The sequence below is a fragment of the Pseudophryne corroboree genome, chromosome 9 (genome assembly GCF_028390025.1).
Source record: "Pseudophryne corroboree isolate aPseCor3 chromosome 9, aPseCor3.hap2, whole genome shotgun sequence".
Classification (NCBI taxonomy): domain Eukaryota; kingdom Metazoa; phylum Chordata; class Amphibia; order Anura; family Myobatrachidae; genus Pseudophryne; species Pseudophryne corroboree.
Window position 1 is genome coordinate 187,527,979 of NC_086452.1, and position 20,375 is coordinate 187,548,353.

The following is a 20,375-nucleotide window of genomic DNA, read 5'->3' on the forward strand; positions in this document are numbered from 1 at the left end:
ACCTTTTTCTGGACTGTGTCCAGGATCATCCCTAGGAATAGAAGTCGTGTCGTCGGGATCAGCTGTGATTTTTGGAATATTGAGAATCCAACCGTGCTGGCGCAGCACTATCTGAGATAGTGCTACCCCGACTTCCAACTGTTCCCTGGATCTTGCCCTTATCAGGAGATCGTCCAAGTAAGGGATAACTAAAACTCCCTTCCTTCGAAGGAGTATCATCATTTCGGCCATTACCTTGGTAAAGACCCTGGGTGCCGTGGACAATCCAAACGGCAGCGTCTGAAACTGATAGTGACAGTTCTGTACCACAAACCTGAGGTACCCTTGGTGAAAAGGGTAAATTGGGACATGTAGGTAAGCATCTTTGATGTCCAGAGAGACCATATAGTCCTCTTCTTCCAGGTTTGCAATCACTGCTCTGAGTGACTCCATCTTGAATTTGAACCTTTGTATGTAAGTGTTCAAGGATTTTAAATTTAAAAATGGTCTCACCGAGCCGTCCGGCTTCGGTACCACAAATAGTGTGGAATAGTACCCCTTTCCCTGTTGCAGGAGGGGTACCTTGATTTTCACCTGCTGGGAATACAGCCTGTGAATGGCTTGCAATACTGTCTCCCTGTCTGAGGGAGACGTCGGTAAAGCAGACTTTATGAAACGGCGAGGGGGAGACGTCTCGAATTTCTTGAGACGGGCCCCCACCGTGCCTGAGACCGCTTGTAAAGCCCCAGCGTCATGCTGAGGACTTTGCGGAGGCGGGAGAGGGCTTTTGTTCCTGGGAATTGGCTGTTTCCAGTGGCCACCAGGTCTGTTAGACCTACCCCAAATAACTCCTCCCTTTTATAAGGCGATACTTCCATATGCCTTTTGGAATCATCATCACCTGACCACTGTCTTGTCCATAACCCTCTTCTGGCAGAAATGGACAGCGCACTTACTCTTGATGCCAGTCGGCAAATATCCCTCTGTGCATCACGCATATATAGAAATGCATCTTTTAAATGCTCTATAGTTAGTAATATACTGTCCCTATCTAGGGTATCAATATTGTCAGTCAGGGAATCCGACCAAGCCACCCCAGCACTGCACATCCAGGCTGAGGCGTTTGCTGGTCGCAGTATCACACCCGTGTGAGTGTATATACATTTTAGGATATTTTACTGCTTTCTGTCAGCAGGTTCCTTAAGGGCGGCCGTATCCGGGGACGGTAGTGCCACCTGTTTAGACAAGCGTGTGAGCGCTTTATTCACCCTAAGGGGTGTTTCCCAACGTGCCCTATCCTCTGGCGGGAAGGGGTATGATGCTAATAACTTTTTAGGAATTAACAGTTTTTATCGGGGGAAACCCACGCATCATCACACACTTCATTTAATTCCTCAGATGCAGGAAAAACTACAGGCAGTTTTTTCTCACCCAACCTAATACCCTTTTTAGTGGTACTGGTATTATCAGAAATGTGTAAAAACATTTTCCATAGCCTCAATCATGTAACGTGTGGCCCTACTGGAAGTCACATTCGTCTCTTAATCGTCGACACTGGAGTCAGTACCCGTGTCGGCGTCTGTATCTGCCATCTGCGGTAACGGGCGTTTTAGAGCCCCAGATGGCTTTTGAGACACCTGGACAGGCACAGGCTGAGTCGCCGGCTGTCTCATGTCATCAATCTTTTGTAAAGAGCTGACACTGTCACATAATTCCTTCCATAAGCTCATCCACTCAGGTGTCGACTCCCTAGGGGGTGACATCTCTGTTACAGGCAATTGCTCCGCCTCCACCTCATTTTCCTCCTCATACATGTCGACACAACGTACCGACACACAGCACACACACAGGGAATGCTCTGATAGAGGACAGGACCCCACTAGCCCTTTGGCGAGACAGAGGGAGAGTATGCCAGCACACACCAGAGCGCTATATATATATACAGGGATAACCTTATATAAGTGTTTTTCCCCTTATAGCTGCTGTATTGTTATACTGCGCCTAATTAGTGCCCCCCTCTCTTTTTTAACCCCTTTCTGTAGTGTAGTAACTGCAGGGGAGAGCCAGGGAGCTTCCCTCCAACAGAGCTGTGAGAGAAAATGGCGCCAGTGTGCTGAGGAGATAGGCTCCGCCCCCTTCTCGGCGGCCTTTTCTCCCGTTTTTCTGTGGAATCTGGCAGGGGTTAAAATTCATCCATATAGCCCTGGGGGCTATATGTGATGTATTTTCGCCAGCCAAGGTGTTTTTATTGCTGCTCAGGGCGCCCCCCCCTAGCGCCCTGCACCCTCAGTGACCGAAGTGTGAAGTGTGCTGAGGAGCAATGGCGCACAGCTGCAGTGCTGTGCGCTACCTTGGTGAAGACAGGATGTCTTCTGCCGCCGATTTTTCCGGACCTCTTCTTGCTTCTGGCTCTGTAAGGGGGCCGGCGGCGCGGCTCTGGGACCGAGCTCCGAGGCTGGGCCTGTGTTCGGTCCCTCTGGAGCTAATGGTGTCCAGTAGCCTAAGAAGCCCAATCCACTCTGCACGCAGGTGAGTTAGCTTCTTCTCCCCTTAGTCCCTCGATGCAGTGAGCCTGTTGCCAGCAGGTCTCACTGAAAATAAAAAACCTAAAACTAAACTTTCACTAAGAAGCTCAGGAGAGCCCCTAGTGTGCACCCTTCTCGGCCGGGCACAAAAATCTAACTGAGGCTTGGAGGAGGGTCATAGGGGGAGGAGCCAGTGCACACCAGGTAGTCCTAAAGCTTTACTTTTGTGCCCAGTCTCCTGCGGAGCCGCTAATCCCCATGGTCCTTACGGAGTTCCCAGCATCCACTAGGACGTCAGAGAAACATTGTTTATTCATTGGGTCAGTTAGAATACCTTTTCATTTTGGATTATAGTAGCTGGAGACATGTAATGCAGTCACAGTGTACTTAATGTGAATCATAGACGTCAGTAAAAGACCCAGCTGGTAGCAATTATACTTTCCTGCTTATTTTTAGTACTAAATTACCAAGTATGACTAAGAATTGACCATTTGTAATAACAAAAATGTATGTATGGACACTAACCTGTAAATAGGATCTTGCATGATAAGCATCTTGCTTTCATCCCAGGCCCACTCCTTTTTCTGCAACAAGATGAGTTAAACATTTACTCACAATCCTTTTTCTTTCTAGAAGTTAGAATTGTGATCACAAAACAAAATATACGTTATGGTAAGAACTTACCGTTGATAATGGTATTTCTCCTAAGTCCACAGGATAACAATGGGACATGACAGAGCAACAGCGGATTGGCACCAAACGATCACAAGCTTTCAGTCCTCCCAGGATGCAACGACTCGTCCATTTATCCCCGCCCACTGGCTCAGGCAAATCAGTTGTATTCCAAAGCATTTAGGCAGGAGCATCATGTAGAGCCCTAATCAGGCGAGAAGAACACACATGCACACCCTTCCGTACAAGAAGAAAGAGGTTAGGGAGTATAAAGATCCTCAAATCAGGTGCATCAGGGTGGGATCCCTTTGGAACCTGTGGACTTAGGAGAAATACCGTTATCAAAGGTAAGTTCTTAGCATAATGTATATTTCTCCGGCAGGGTCCACAGGTTATCCACAGGATATCCACAGGCTAACAATAGGATTTCCCACAGCAATTTAGTGGTGGGGATGCTCTTGATTAGACAGGAGAATCTTTCGCCCGAATTCAGCGTCATGAGAGGCAAAAGTATCCAAGGAATAATGTCTAATAAATGTGTTAATGGAAGACCATGTGGCTGCCTTACATACAGTATCTGTTCTGCTGAAGCATCATTTTGTGCTTAAGGAGGACCTGCCTTAAGAGTAGAGTGAGCAGAGACATTATCCGGAACAGGAAGATCAGCTCGAGAATATGCTTCTGAAATAGTAATTCGAAGCCATCTTGCCAGTATCTGTTTTGTAGCAGGCCATCCTCTCTTGTGAAATCCGTAGAGAATGAAGAGAGAATCTGTCTTTCTGATGGCACTGGTACGATCCACGTAGATCCTTAATGCCCGGACTACGTCCAGCGACGTATCTCCCGCAGAAAGTCCCGATACCTGAAAGCCGGGAGTACAATTTCTTCATTAAGGTGGAATTTAGACACCACCTTCGGAAGATACCCAGATCTAGTTCTTAGAACTGCTTTTTCTGGAAAAAAAGAAAGGAGAACGACAAGACTGCGCTCCTAAATCTGATACTCTCCTAGCTGATGCCATAGTCTGTAGAAAGAGAACTTTAGCGGTCAACCATTTAAGATCCCCTTTATTAAGTGGTTCAAATGGAGCAACTTGAAGGGCTTTCAGAACTAAATTTAAGTCCCAAGGCACTGTAAGAGGAACAAAGGGAGGTTGAACGCGCAGCATTCCCTCTAAGAAAGTACGCACATCCTGTAAATTGGCTATTTTCTTTTGGAATCATACAGTCAATGCTGATACTTGTACTCTCAATGAAGCCACCTTCAAACCTTTATCTATTCCCGCCTGAAAGATTTTGGGTCCATATTTCTTTCACTGCACCAATGAATATAGGCCTGCCATATTCGGTGATAAATGCGAGCTGAGGAGGGTTTTCTTGCTCTGAGCATTTTTGAGCTACCTGTTGTGAGAATCCTCTTGACTTCAGGATAGAGGTTTCAAGAGCCACGCAGTCAACGATAGTCGATCCAGATGCCTGGGGTAACAAGGACCCTGCATTAGTAGACCTGTACGTTGGAGGGAGCAGAAGTGGAGCATCCATCGACATTCTCTGCAGATCTGTGTACCAATGCCTTCTGGGCCAAGCCGGAGCTATTAGAATCACGGCACCCTTTGCTTCTTTTATCTTCCTCACCACCCTGGGTAGCAGGATGATCGGAGGAAACAGATATGCCAGATGAAAATCCCATCACTGATAGGGCGTCCACAAAGATCGCTCCCAGATCCTTTGTTCTTGACCCGTACACGGGTACTTTGTTGTTCAGACGGGACGCCATGAGATCTCTCTCTAGCAAACCCCACTTGTCTACTAGAGTCTGAAAGACTTCTGGATGTAGAGCCCATTCACTTGCTTGAATGGCGTGTCGACTGAGAAAGTCTGCTTCCCAGTTTAGGACTCCCGGAACGAATACTGCAGACAATGCTGGAAGATGGAGTTCTGCCAATTTTAGTATGTGATTTACCTCCTTCATTGCTGATTGACTGTGCGTTCCTCCCTGATGGTTGAGGTACGCTACCGCTGTTACATTGTCCGAACGGATCTGGACTGGTCTTCCTTGAAGAATGTCCTTTGCCTGAATCAGTGCCATGTATATGGCCCGAAGTGCTAACAGATTTATTGGCAGGCAACTTTCTTCTGCGGTCCATTGTCCCCGGAACCATAATCTTCCGGACACTGCTCCCTAGCCCTGAAGACTGGCATTTGTTGTAAGGATCTCCCAATCTGATATCCAAATCAGATTTGGATATCTCCCTTTGTTTAGATGGGATGTTTGTAGCCACCAGGCAAATGACTTTCTTACCTTGTATGAAAGTACCATAGTCTGTTTCTTTATTGTCTGATGTATTCCATTCCATCTGGCCAGAATCAGAGGTCTTGAGTGGAATTGTGCATACTCCACCATGTCGTATGTTGACACCATCAAACCCATCAGTCGCATCGCTGTGTGGATTGATATTGTTTGACTGTGTAACAACTCCTGAGTCCTTGACTGTACCTTGGATATCTTGTCCCGAGGTAAAAATATTTTCTGCAGACTTGAATCCAGTACAGCCCCCAAGTGAGTCATCCGTTGTGATGGAACTTGAGACTATTTTGCCCAATTAATGAGCCATCCGTGCCTCTGCAGACATGTTATTGTCTGTTGAAGATGGTCCAGGAACATTTCCTGTGATTGTGCTAGAATTAACAGGTCGTTGAGGTATGGAAAAATTCTTATCCCCTGCTTGCGGAGATAAGATGCCATAACCACCATGATTTAGGTAAACACTCTGGGTGCCGTGGCTAACCCAAAAGGTAATGTCTGGAACTGAAAATGCTGCTGCAGGATAGCGAACCTGAGATAGCACTGATGGGATAGTGCTATAGGAACATGTAGGTAAGCATCCTGAATATCCAGGGATACCATATAATCCCATGGTTCCATGGCCAAAACTATGGAGCATAGCGTCTCCATGTGAAACCGTGGGACCCAAATATACTTGTTCAGCATTTTGAGATTGAGAATAGGCCGAAAATGACCCATTTGGCTTCTGAATTAAAAACAGATTGGAGTAAAACCCCTGTCCCAGTTCTGCAGGGGGTACTTGAATGATTAATCCTGACTGAAGCAATTTCTGAACCGCTTCTTGCAAAGCCCTGGCCTTCGTCTCTACCAGAGATGGGCTGGTGCAGAAGAAACTTCGAGAAGGATGCTTCTTGAATGGAAAAACATAATCCAGAGATACCACTTCTTGCACCCAGGCATCTGTTGTACTGCTGCCATATCTGTGCAAACTGAAGAAGTCGGCACCCTACCATGGGGTCCCACTGAGCTGAGACCTTCTACTTGTTCTTCGTATGGCGAAGTAGAGTATATAGAGCTTTCATCGTCTGGTGAATCATCCTGTGAAGTTGACGGTTTACTTACACTTGGTTTATCAACTTATCTTTTAGGAGAGCTGGTGAGGGAAATGATATACCGTAAGTAGGGAGCTGCATGTATGGGTTATTTGTGTACCACATTCCTGGTAGTGAAGCTGTAGGAATTACCTGTTCAGCTATACTGGACAAGGTCTGTGCAAACATCGCCCAAGGTGGATCTATCTGTACCTGACGTTGAACAGGGATCTGCCTTGTAATCTGCTGAAACGCAAAACAATTTGCACATAAACCCTCCTGTACCAGATCAATACAAGACAAACATGATATGAGTGTTGGTGTGAGTGTACCCTCGTCACCTTTGCCACTCATAGACATGATAAATAATCAGCACTTTCACAGAGTACTACACAATTTGTGACTGTAATCACTTTAACCTTCTAAAGTGATATCAATCTGATCCTACCCATGCACCGGCATTGAGGATCAGAAGAAACAACTGACAAACCTATATTAAAGTCAGCAATCACACTAGCAGTCAGTCACGTTATATATTAGTCATATGAACACATAATCAACTACAAAACACATTTTAAAGTATGTAGGAGTACATATTACTGAATTCTGCTTTATACAGATCTTTGGGGTATATGCAATTGCGGTTGAATTCCGGCTGGAATTCGACCGTTTTTGGATTCAACACAATTCGACAGGCGAAACCCTCCCGCTGGGACCCGAATTCGACATATTCAATAAATAACGGATTTGACAGTCCCGCTATCGAAAAACGGACCAATTGACGAATAGTGAGCGGCCTGGATTCGACTTCATGGACGGCACAAAAGTGTTCAATAAATACTGAAAAAAAATGCGTGGGGTCCCCCCTCCTAAGCATAACAAGCCTCGGGCTCTTTGAGCCGGTCCTGGTTGTAAAAATACGGGGGGAAAAATGAAAGGTATTTTAACAACCAGCACCGGGCTCTGCGCCTGGTCCTGGTGCCAAAAATACGGGGGACTAAAGACATAGGGGTCCCCCGTATTTTTAACACCAGCACCGGGCTCCACTAGCCAGAAGGATAATGCCACAGCCGGGGGACACTTTTATATTGGTCCCTGTGGCCGTGGCATTAAATCCCCAGCTAGTCCAACTAGTCACCCCTGGCCGGGGTACCCTGGAGTGGGGACCTCTTAAATCAAGGGGTCCCCCTCCAGCCACCCAAGGGCCAGGAGTGAAGCCTGAGGCTGTCCTCCCCATCCAAGGGCGGCGGATGGGGGGCTGATAGCCTTTTGTGACAAAAAAAGAATATTGTTTTTTGTAGCAGAACTACAAGTCCCAGCAAGCCTCCCCCGCAAGCTGGTACTTGGAGAATCACAAGTACCAGCATGCGGGCGGGAAACGGGCCTGCTGGTACCTGTAATTCTACTACAAAAAAATACCAAATAAAAACAATACACACACACCGTGATAGTACAACTTTATTACATACATGCACACCAACATACATACATACATACTTACCTATGTTGACACGAAGAGTCGGTCCCCTTCTCCACGTAGAATCCACGGGGTACCTGTAAATAAAATTATACTCACAACAATCCAGTGTAGATCGATCCTCTTCTGTTTGTAATCCACGTACTTGGTAAAATAAAAAAACGAAAAACACGATCCACACACTGAAAGGGGTCCCATGTTTACACGAGACCCCTTTTCCCCGACTGGCGGGACTCCCCGTAACTGCTGTCAAAGAGGGTCCCTTAAGCCAATCAGGGAGCGCCATGTCATGGAATTCTCCCGATTGGCTGTGCGTGTCTGAGCTGTCAGTCAGGCGGCGCACTTGATACAATGGAGAGCATAGGCGCTCCATTACATCCAATGGTGGGAACTTTGCGGTCAGCGGTAGACTGCGAGGTTATGTGGGGTCACTCTTGTGGTCTACCGCTGTGTCGAAGTCAAAAATATTACATAGAAAGAACATACAGACTCCACACATATAAGTCGCTTTACTTGCAAATACGCGCAGCGAGCACAGCAATATATGGTAACACACATTTACACGGACATGCCACAGAGATGGATTCGACACTTATTTCATACAGTACATAATTAGAATAATATCAAGCGCCATGTCATATTTGGTATTAAAGTAAGCAGATTAATGTGTAGATTCATTTGATACTTGTTACTAAGTTGTAGGACATTGCAACAAATAGTTATGATTAAATGTATGAAAGCTAAAGTCATTTTTATTAGCACAATAGACATTTACAGAAACAGGTGGTGGACAGGAAGCTCAGGCCAGCCCCTTTTGATGTCTTCAAGGCTGAACCTGTTTAGCATACGAACAAACCAGTGACTCATCATGAATGAGAAAGATCCCTCCCTTAAAACTAGATAACACATTACAGAGACACACAGTTCCCAGTTGCTGTTTTGTCCCAGACGATGATGGAGGTGCATCTAGACCAGTTCCTGTATTTATTTGCTGAGAGATATATATTAAGAGGAAGATGCATTGAGGGAATGGTATGGTATGCTGGCCTGTAACTGTATGTATTACCTGCTTACTGTATGAATTGTAATCATGTAACTATATGTATACTGTACATTGTAATATATTGAATCCATATCCTTTTAATAACAAATATATACATCAATGAGCTTTGGAACTCAGATAATGTGTGGGTGTATTGTTTTCTCTTATGGGATGCAGTGTTTTGCGATGTATAGCGCACATTCATGGCACATGGTAATAAGATGTGCAGGCGTCTACAATATATATATTAGAGCGGGCATTTTAAATATTTGTTAGAAAGCAATTTGGTATTTACAGATGAGGGCTCGTCCGCGATATCATGGTCTTAATGATGCACTGTACATTACAAACGCGGCTGTGATCGACCGGCTCCGATGGACGCATCGCGACGCTGATAACATCCACGTGTATTGTTGTGTTACCAGTAAGCCAATGATATGAAAATTCAAGGGACAATGTGTTTCTCATAATATTTAAAACAAAGTTCAAATAAGTCGTATTGTGTTTGATTCAGATTGGATTGTTTATCTGTTAAGTAGATTTAAAAGTACATTTAAAAGTTGCTGCATAGCCTTGATATAGTTTTTTTTAAACTCAGGCCTAAAATAACTTTTGGTGCTTGTATAATGTGTGATTTCTTTGTGACAAAGGAAGCCGCATGGTCTGTCCTCCATTTTGGACTAACCACATGGCCTGTCCACCATCTTGTGTAAACCTCATAGATGTGGAAGGGGGAGGAGCAGTGGCCATTTTAGGAAGGTCGTTTTCTAAATAGCTGATTTTCAGTCTGCTCAGAACAATCAGTTACCTTTGTCACATCAAGCACCATTTATGAGTTACCAATGCATTTATTTAACCCATGCCATAGTCAATTACAAATAGTTTCAATTGGGCCTAGTGAGAGTAAATGGTGAGATAAATGCTTGGCTTGGTGTAAGAAATTGCACACAGATAGAAAAAGGAAAGAAAGATTTTTTTTTTCTTTCAAGACTTGTAGAATCTGCTTACTAGGGAGGATAGCCATTGAAATGCAAATTAACCTGTGTAACTGTAACTCAGTGAAAAGCAAATAGCTTTGATATGCAAATAAGAGGTAAGGTGTCTCATAAGAGACCAGTGAATGGTACATATATATATATAATATTATTATAATTATGTGTATATTTATATCAGTGTATGTTCTGCAAGATAGCTATCCAATCTGAATCATATCATTTAAATGATAGATTATTGCAGTCATTATAGATCTGTGTGAAATCGGATACATTTGTTGCTATATAGGTAAATTTGAAATAACAGTATTTAAGGAAGTAAGTGTAAAGACACAAACGCAGTTCTGGCCTGGTTGTTAAGGATTATACAGAAAAACAAACAAACTGGGTGTTGTGTTAAGTGAGCGATTATAGTTAGTATTGCTCACATTTATGGAGACTGTGTGGTTTGTTGAATTGCGTACGCACATTGGTACACGTGGTACGGAACGTGAGGACATCATACAAAAAACGTGCACGTGGCGCAAGGCCGCACACGTGGCATAGAGGTACGCACGGTTGCGTAATTACGCAAGTTTGCGTAGGGTTGTGTGCGCATAATAAAACCACACGATAGTTCGTTTAGTTAAAAGGTGGGACACTAGCCATGCTACAATAGCACAAAACTACCCAGTTTCTAAAGCAGATTAGTATAAAACTTTTGTTTAAACTGTATTGCCTCTGGGGGTAAAGCTGCCAATCAGAACGAGTGAAAATTTTCTGTACAGAAAAACAAAGTATATTTGAATGAGTGAAAGCAGGAGTGAGTGGAGCTGAACCCAGAAACTAAGTGGTCTAAGTGGCTGAAGTGGTAACACTGGGTTAGTAGAGGCCCGGTGGCGTAGGGTTCGCTACCTTGCGTGATCAAAACTAAGTGGTCTGGAGTGGTCCCATACAACTAAGTGATCTGGAGTGGTCTAGGCTAGGTGGTCTACAGCAATCGTAGGGCATATAGATAACTAGTATCTATAGGCTGTGCTATTGCATCGCATGTCCGTGTGTTCTGCACAGCACAACGTGATACCATTGTGTCATATGCGCTGTGGAAGAGCATACGCAGACGTGATTGTATAGACAAAGGGATTTTTCTTTGATAACGTCGGGAAATCTCCATGGTGGCTTCCACTGGAAAGGGTGAAGGATAGTTATCTAATTTCTCTGTTTTTCACCCTACAAAAAATTCCAGTTGAAAGATACCGAAAAGGAATTTTTTCGCTGCCTCTCTCAGGAAAATATTCCAACAGAACCGCCACCGAAAGAAATTACGGTGCTGTAAGGTCTGATAGGAGCCCTAAGTTGGGTACATCGCCTTCGCTATCGACCGTGTATGGTAGTACCTGCCAACGTGGGCGAGAGTGGGTGGAAGCGCTCGGAGAACTTTCACCGTCGCCTTATATTGAGTATTTTGGTATTTGTGGGAATAGCCGAGAAGGCAAGACCCACAAATTATGGGAGCCAGTTGCTCAACTAAGGGACGTATGGTAGCCAGGGTTCAGGCAGAAGAGTTGGGATCGAGAAGGTCAGACTCGGGACCGAGAAGGTCAGATTATGTGTGAAAAATATCGTTCACACACGGAGGCTTTTTGCAATGAATGGTTACGTATGACTGACAAAGATAGGGTATCATTCCCTGGGATGGGCAGCTTTGAACCAGAGGTACTGCAGAATGTAGGTATTAAAATATGTCTGATAAAATCCAGAAAACAAAGGGTGAGACATACAAATTGTTTAAACCTGTGGCAGCAAGAGGGGTTGGTGAGTTTGATCCTAAGGTATTGCAGGTGGTAGGTCTAACAAAAGTCATGTAAGACACGAATGGAAATATAAGAACTGTTTGAACTTGTAGCAACAATAAACAAGTAGGAAGAAAAAAGAGAATGCAAGTACACCGCCTTATGTAGATGTGGAAGCAGTTACGGCCAGCATACAAACTATAGAAAATAATAAAAATATGAAAAATATGACTGTAACCTATATATGTACTAATGAATGTTGAAGTTTTATTTAGGAGGAGAAGGTGACCTGTTTGTTTTCAGCCATTTCTCATGCACCCAGAGGAGTATCTAACCGGTAAAAGAAGAGCAGTAGCCTGCGGGGGAAGTGGCTGAGACCAGTGGAACTGGTAAGTATGGTATCATTCGTGTACATATATAGTAAAACCCAAAAATAAAACAAAAATCAAGAAATTAACGTCAGAAATGGAGAAAACCTGTCTGCACATTAGTATTTGCCAGTAGGAAAGCGGACAGAGACATGGTAACCCCCGGGTATTTTCTTTCAGTTACCATATAAGCAGTATTCATTCCTAGTAATGCCCCTAGTCAAGATGAGCTCGGAAATGTTTGTTGGACCATGTACAGACCCTTAATACGGGATAAGAAGGATTGAATGAATACTTCGCATGACCTAGAAGCTTGTTAAACTTTTTTTTTTTCTTTTTTGGTCTTTTGCAGTAATAGAAAACTCTCCATCTGGATAAGATCACTGGTAAACACTAATTCGGCAAATGGGAGGTGGCTGTCTCTGTGCTAATGGACAGGCTCAATAAGGCATTAAGGGCAGGGTGCAGACTTCTTTGCAAAATTGGAAAGGGGTCACAGTAGCTGATCTTAGAAAGTGTGCTATTGAACATCACAAGAATAGTGCTAGGCGCAGAGAACAACAGGTGGAGAGGTTGAGGACGGTAAGTATACTGGCACATACAGGAAAGACCCATTAGTCCAAACCCCAGATCCCTAATGGTCAATAATATGTTACACTTGTAGGAAGGAAGGGCATTTTGCAAGAGACTGTAGTAGTAGAAAACATAGTCAATATAGACCCCTAGACAGAGAAAACAAGCCACATTATTAAACACATAGACGGGATCAAGGGACATATAGTAAGGAATCACGACCATATAGAAAACACAGATTCGGGCAATGAGAGTAACAGGAACGTTGCAACAATACCCTTTGAGTAGACCTGCAGAGATTACGATAGGGCCCTTGCAAACCAAACATTATTTTCTGCTGGCTGCTTCGGCTCCGACTAATCTACTCGGCAGAGACTTATTGTGTAAAATGCGGTGTGTCATATATTGTACTCCTGAGGGTGTCTTCTTGGATTTACCTGAGAACCATGCTCAAGAAGTACAAGATATACTAGACACCCCTCAAAGACTAATGTTACATATCACTGTTCTAGATGCATGTCCATCACAGGTAGAAGAAATTATCTCACAGATACCGGGTTCCCTATGAACTTAGGATGGACAGGACACTGGATTGATGGCTGGGATAGTCCCAATAGCGATACGACAAACACAGAATTTTTTTTAAGGGGAGTAGACCAAGTAGAGAATCACTTCCCAGTAGTGCCCAATCCAGTTGTCAAATTTTTATAAAATCTTCTCCACCTCTACAAACTCATGTATCACCAACCTCTATTCTGTTTCTCTACAGTTTCCTCTTCATCTTTTGCGTTCACACAGGGTGGTACAATACATGGACCCAAGTACAGTTCAAACTCCACATGCCTAGGTCCTTCAGAGTTCTGCCCAAACCCAGTATATCTCAACAGCACGGTAACCCCAGTATTACTGCAGTGTGCCTTGTCATGCACAAAGGGTGGAGGAAGGATGAGAATACTGGTGAAGGGAAATGTTGTATAGGCACTGATATGCCTGTTGGTGAATGGCAAACCTGACATTTTCTTTTTCATTTTCTTCTTCTTCTTCTTTCTCTCCTCTAGAGTTTTTTTTTTAATTTTTTTTTAGTTATGCTCATGGTACTCTGATTTAATGATGATTTAAAATTATATAATGAAGTAATGTCATGTACAGTATGTGTATTATTGGAACGAAGCAAGATAGGCCTGTCATATTTGGTATTAAAGCAAGCAGATTAATGTGTAGATTAATTTGATACTTGTTATTAAGTTGTAGGACATTGCAACAAATAGTTATGATTAAATGTATGAAAGCTAAAGTCATTTTTATTAGCACAATAAACATTTACAGAAACAGGTGGTGGACAGGAAGCTCAGGCCAGCCCCTTTTGATGTCTTCAAGGCTGAACCTGTTTAGCATACGAACAAACCAGTGACTCATCATGAATGAGAAAGTTCCCTCCCTTAAAACTAGATAACACATTACAGAGACACACAGTTCCCAGTTGCTGTTTTGTCCCAGACAATGATGGAGGTGCATCTAGACCAGTTCCGGTATGTATTTGCTGAGAGAGAGATATATTAAGAGGAAGATGCATTGAGGGAACTGCTTACTGTATGAATTGTAATCATGTAACTATATGTATACTGTACATTGTAATATATTGAATCCATATCCTTTTAATAACAAATATATACATCAATGAGCTTTGGAACTCAGATAATGTGTGGATGTATTGTTTTCTCTTATGGGATGCAGTGTTTTGCGATGTATAGCGCACATTCATGGCACATGGTAATAAGATGTGCAGGCGTCTACAATATATATATTAGACCGGGCATTTTAAATATTTGTTAGAAAGCAATTTGGTATTTACAGCTGACCGCAAAGTTCCCACCATTGGATATAATGGAGCACCTATGCGCTACATTGTATCTCGAGTGCGCCGCCTGACTGACAGCTCAGACGCGCACAGCCAATCAGGAGAGTGCCATGACGTGGCGCTCCCTGATTGCCTGAAGGGACCCTCTTTGACAGCAGTCATGGGGGGTCCCGTCAGTCGGGGAAAAGAGTCTCATGTGTAAACATGGGACCCCTTTCAGTGCGTGGATCGTGTTTTTCGTTTTTTTTTATTTTGCCAAGTACGTGGATTACAAACAGAAGAGGACCGATCTACACTGGATTGTTGTGAGTATAATTTTATTTACAGGTACCCAGTGGATTCTACGTGGAGAAGGGGACCGACTCTTCGTGTCAACATAGGTAAGTATGTATGTATGTATGTTGGTGTGCATGTATGTAATAAAGTTGTACTATCATGGTGTGTGTGTATTGTTTTTATTTTGGTATTTTTTCTGTAGTAGAACTACAGGTACCAGCAGGCCTGTTTTCCCCCCACATGCTGTTACTTGTGGTTCTCCAAGTACCAGCTTGCGGGGGAGGCTTGCTGGGACTTGTAGTTCTGCTACAAAAAACAATATTCTTTTTTTTGTCACAAAAGGCCATCAGCCCCCCATCCGCCGCCCTTGGATGGCGGGGGGGGGGACAGCCTCGGGCTTCACCCCTGGCCCTTGGGTGGCTGGAGGGGGGGGACCCCTTGATTTAAGGGGTCCCCACTCCTCCAGGGAATCCCGGCCAGGGGTGACTAGTTGGGTATTTAATGCCACGGCCGCAGGGACCAATATAAAAGAGTCTCCCGGCTGTGGCATTATCACTCTGGCTAGTGGAGCCCGGTGCTGGTGTTAAAAATACGGGGGACACCTACGTCTTTTGTCCCCCGTATTTTTGGCACCAGGACCAGGCGCAGAGCCCGGTGCTGGTTGTTAAAATACGGGGGTAACTCCTGTCATTTTTCCCCCCGTATTTTTACAACCAGGTCCGGCTCAAAGAGCCCGAAGCTGGCTATGCTTAGGAGGGGGGACCCCACACATTTTTAACCATTTCACACCCCTTCCAACTGAAAAACATGCACGGATCTCTCCATATTATTGTAGTTAGTAAAAAATAAAAAAGTTATTTTAAAAAAATCGATTAAATAATACTTGTGGCTCCTAAATAGACAAACCAAGTAGATAATCCCTTCAAATATAAATAGATATGCTATTAGCAATAAAAAAAGCACCAAAAAATTCATGTTTTCAAATTTTTTTATAAGATTACGACAGAAAAATGAGGCGGAATGAAATTGACGAAATGACTGTCGAAAAGCACTGTTGTCAAATCGACATTCTTCAATTGAATATACCTTTGTCGAAAAGCCGCATTTTAACATTGCAGACATGTCGAATTGAAAAAATGTCGAATTGCCAAGTCGAAAATGAAACGGCAGGTTTTTTTGTCGAAAAGTACTGTACTGAATTGTCGAATCAAATTCGACAGTTTTTTTGTGTCGAAAAATGACCCGTTTTTCGACATTTTCGGCAATTCGAGCGCAATTGCATATACTCTTTAAAGTATTCAGACGCAATGCGAAGAAAACCACAGTAATGTACACAGACTCATATGCAATAGGCACTTAATTTAACTATTCATACTGACCAAAAGTACAGGGATACAGGGAGACTCACCTCACTTCCAAGATCGATCAATACAATAGCGAACGCTAAGTGGATCCAGATGCTACTAGTGTACACTGCCGCTCCGGGAACTCTTACGTGGACACAGACACACTGTGCATACAGACGCACCGGTCATACAGACGCCTGTACTGCGACCGGGTCTCCTCGTGGTAGCGCTTAGTGAACACAGACGCAGCAGCCTATGCTGCGACAGAGAGCCCTCATGGTAGCGTCTGAGACGGAAGTGAGGCAATCAGTTCATGGCGGGAGACTTGCGGAAACTGGTCATGAACTGGGGGGAGGGGTGACCAGGAGAGCGTCTAACTCCCCACCGCTGACATCAACCCTAGGGATCGCAACCTCATACTAATCCTGGTGCCTTATGATCCCTAAGGCCTAGCACTGGAGCACCCGTGGTGGCGGCGGGTCAGCTACTGTTTGGTAGTCTCCTCCCAATACAGTGCGGCTGTGTCCGTATTCCCCGACTATGTGGAATCGATGCCTTACATTCTCCCCGTGCTCCGGCCACAGCCTGGTAATGTCTGCTGGACCTGCTAGTATATCCGGCACAAACGCCCGTCGAGACAGCACTCTGTATGCATGGGTAAGCGTTGTTGCGACCTGGCGGAGAGTTGTTGGAGCAACTCTTTCCAATACGCGTATAAGACGCCGTTAAGAAAGATCGCTCAAAAACATAGTTAGACTATAAAAATTAAAATAAGAAAGCTTAGGGCTTCCAAGAACAGCAGCCCTCTGACCATGGTCCAGCTCCTGCCGCACTAAACGAAAAACTGATATGCCTGAGCCAATGGGCGGGGAAATATGGACGAGCCCGTTGCATCCTGGGAGGACGGAAAGCTTGTGATCGTTTGGTGCCAATCCGCTGTCGCTCCATCATATCCCATTGTTATCCTGTGGATAACCTGTGGACCCTGCCGGAGAAATATAATGTTTATAAAATTATAATTTGTACAGTAAATTTAAAAATGAGACAAAACACTGTTATCCACATATTATAGTAACATCTCAGAATGATGTTTGTAAATACCAAATTAAATTACACTACCAAACTTTGTAGCAAATTGTACAGCTGCATGAAGGGCTGCTGAGACATCTGGCCTTGATGCTAGAGAGCAAGGCTATGCTCCTTCAGGTTGTATCTGCAGCCCTCACCAAGTAGCCCAATTTTGGTGTTACAGTCCCGCTTTTCAAGCACTGTCCCACCCGCAGGCAGCAGCAATGAACTGATGCTGCACCACTAGGTAGAAAGGAATAGCGCAGCCTAGCAGTTTGGGAAGTGCTGTGCATGCACTCAGCATTGCAAAAAACAGGGGGGTGATGCACGGCCACGCACTATACCATCAGATCACTTTCCTTTTCATGCTCACACAGAAGGCATGCACAAAATGTCCCGCAACCCTTCACCTAATGTTGGGAGGTATGGTTTCTGGGAGACATGGTAACATCTCTACCCCAAGCCCGGACACTAAAATATATGATGGTGCAATTAATAAAGTTCCAAGAGTATCTATATAATGGGCTTATCTGAAATGCTCTCTTAATCTTACAATAGTAAACATTACCAAAATACACAGATCTACATATGTTAGTACTGTTAGGCTTATTCCTACATTTGCGCAAATATATGTAACCGAGATCTCTGAATTCTAATATTGTGTGGGATTTAAATCTGGTTACTGTTATCATTCAGGGAAACAAAATGCCTTTTTTTTTCTTGCATAAATAATTTATCAGAAACATAAAAAAATAAGATTTTACTCACCGGTAAATCTATTTCTCGTAGTCCGTAGTGGATGCTGGGAACTCCGAAAGGACCATGGGGAATAGCGGCTCCGCAGGAGACTGGGCACAACTAAAAGAAAGCTTTTAGACTACCTGGTGTGCACTGGCTCCTCCCACTATGACCCTCCTCCAAGCCTCAGTTAGGATACTGTGCCCGGAAGAGCTGACACAATAAGGAAATATTTTGAATCCCGGGTAAGACTCATACCAGCCACACCAATCACACCGTATAACTCGTGATACCATATCCAGTTAACAGTATGAAACATAACTGAGCCTCTCAACAGATGGCTCATAACAATAACCCTTTAGTTAACAATAACTATATACAAGAATTGCAGACAATCCGCACTTGGAATGGGCGCCCAAGCATCCACTACGGACTACGAGAAATAGATTTACCGGTGAGTAAAATCTTATTTTCTCTAACGTCCTAGTGGATGCTGGGAACTCCAAAAGGACCATGGGGATTATACCAAAGCTCCCAAACGGGCGGGAGAGTGCGGATGACTCTGCAGCACCGAATGAGAGAACTCAAGGTCCTCCTCAGCCAGGGTATCAAATTTGTAGAATTTAGCAAACGTGTTTGCCCCTGACCAAGTTGCAGCTCGGCAAAGTTGTAAAGCCGAGACCCCTCGGGCAGCCGCCCAAGATGAGCCCACTTTCCTCGTGGAATGGGCTTTTACTGATTTAGGATGCGGCAATTCAGCCGCAGAATGCTCCAGCTGAATTGTGCTACAAATTCAGCGAGCAATAGTCTGCTTAGAAGCAGGAGCACCTATTTTGTTGGGTGCCTACAGGATAAAAAGCGAGTCAGTTTTCCTGACTCCAGCCGTCCTGGAAATATAATTTTTTAAGGCCCTGACTACGTCCAGTAACTTGGAATCTTCCAAGTCCCTAGTAGCCGCAGGCACTACAATAGGTTGGTTCAAGTGAAAAGCTGATACCACCTTAGGGAGAAACTGGGGACGAGTCCTCAATTCTGCCCTATCCATATGGAAAATCAGATAAGGGCTTTTACATGACAAAGCCGCCCATTCTGACACACGGCTGGCCGAAGCCAAGGCCAATAACATGACCACTTTCCACGTGAGATATTTCAAATCCACAGTTTTAAGTGGCTCAAACCAATGTGATTTTAGGAAACTCAACACCACGTTAAGATCCTAAGGTGCCACAGGAGGCACAAAAGGGGGCTGAATATGCAGCACTCCCTTCACAAATGTCTGAACTCCAGGCAGTGAAGCCAGTTCTTTCTGGAAGAAAATCGACAGAGCCGAAATCTGGACCTTAATAGAACCCAAGTTTAGGCCCATAGTCACTCCTGACTGTAGGAAGTGCAGAAAACGACCCAGCTGAAATTCCTCTGTTGGGGCCTTCCTGGCCTCACACCACGCAACATATTTTCGCCAAATACGGTGATAATGGTTTGCGGTTACTCCTTTCCTGGCTTTTATCAGCGTAGGAATGACTTCCTCCGGAATGCCCTTTTCCTTTAGGATCCGGAATTCAACCGCCATGCCGTCAAACGCAGCCGCGGTAAGTCTTGGAACAGACAGGGCCCCTGCTGTAGCAGATCCTGTCTGAGCGGTAGAGGCCATGGGTCCTCTGATATCATTTCTTGAAGTTCTGGGTACCAAGCTCTTCTTGGCCCATCCGGAACCACGAGTATCGTTCTTACTCCTCGTTTTCTTATTATTCTCAGTACCTTTGGTATGAGAGGCAGAGGAGGGAATACATAAACCGACTGGTACACCCACGGTGTCACTAGAGCGTCCACAGCTATTGCCTGAGGGTCCCTTGACCTGGCGCAATATCTAGTTTTTTGTTTAGGCGGGACGCCATCATGTCCACCTGTGGCCTTTCCCAACGGTTTACCAACAGTTGGCAGACTTCTGGATGAAGTCCCCACTCTCCCGGGTGTAGGTCGTGTCTGCTGAGGAAGTCTGCTTCCCAGTTGTCCACTCCCGGAATGAACACTGCTGACAGTGCTAAGACGTGATTTTCCGCCCATCGGAGAATCCTTGTGGCTTCTGCCATCGCCATCCTGCTTCTTGTGCCGCCCTGTCGGTTTACATGGGCGACTGCCGTGATGTTGTCTGATTGGATCAGTACCGGCTGGTTTTGAAGCAGAGGCCTTGCCAGACTTAGGGCATTGTAAATGGCCCTCAGTTCCAGAATATTTATGTGTAGGGACGACTCCTGACTTGACCAAAGTCCTTGGAAATTTCTTCCCTGTGTGACTGCCCCCCAGCCGCGAAG

At 44.5% G+C, this 20,375-nt stretch overlaps 1 protein-coding gene across 3 annotated transcripts in view; it reads right to left on the bottom strand.

The window, feature by feature from the left end:
• Nucleotides 1-20,375, bottom strand: part of NOS1AP (nitric oxide synthase 1 adaptor protein) — a 334,948-nt gene that overhangs the window by 122,348 nt on the left and 192,225 nt on the right. For all 3 annotated transcript variants that reach the window (XM_063940038.1, XM_063940037.1, XM_063940039.1), the window contains exon 4: nt 3,030-3,088. In XM_063940038.1, the coding sequence (XP_063796108.1) occupies nt 3,030-3,088 (59 nt within the window). The remainder of the gene's footprint in view (nt 1-3,029; nt 3,089-20,375) is intronic.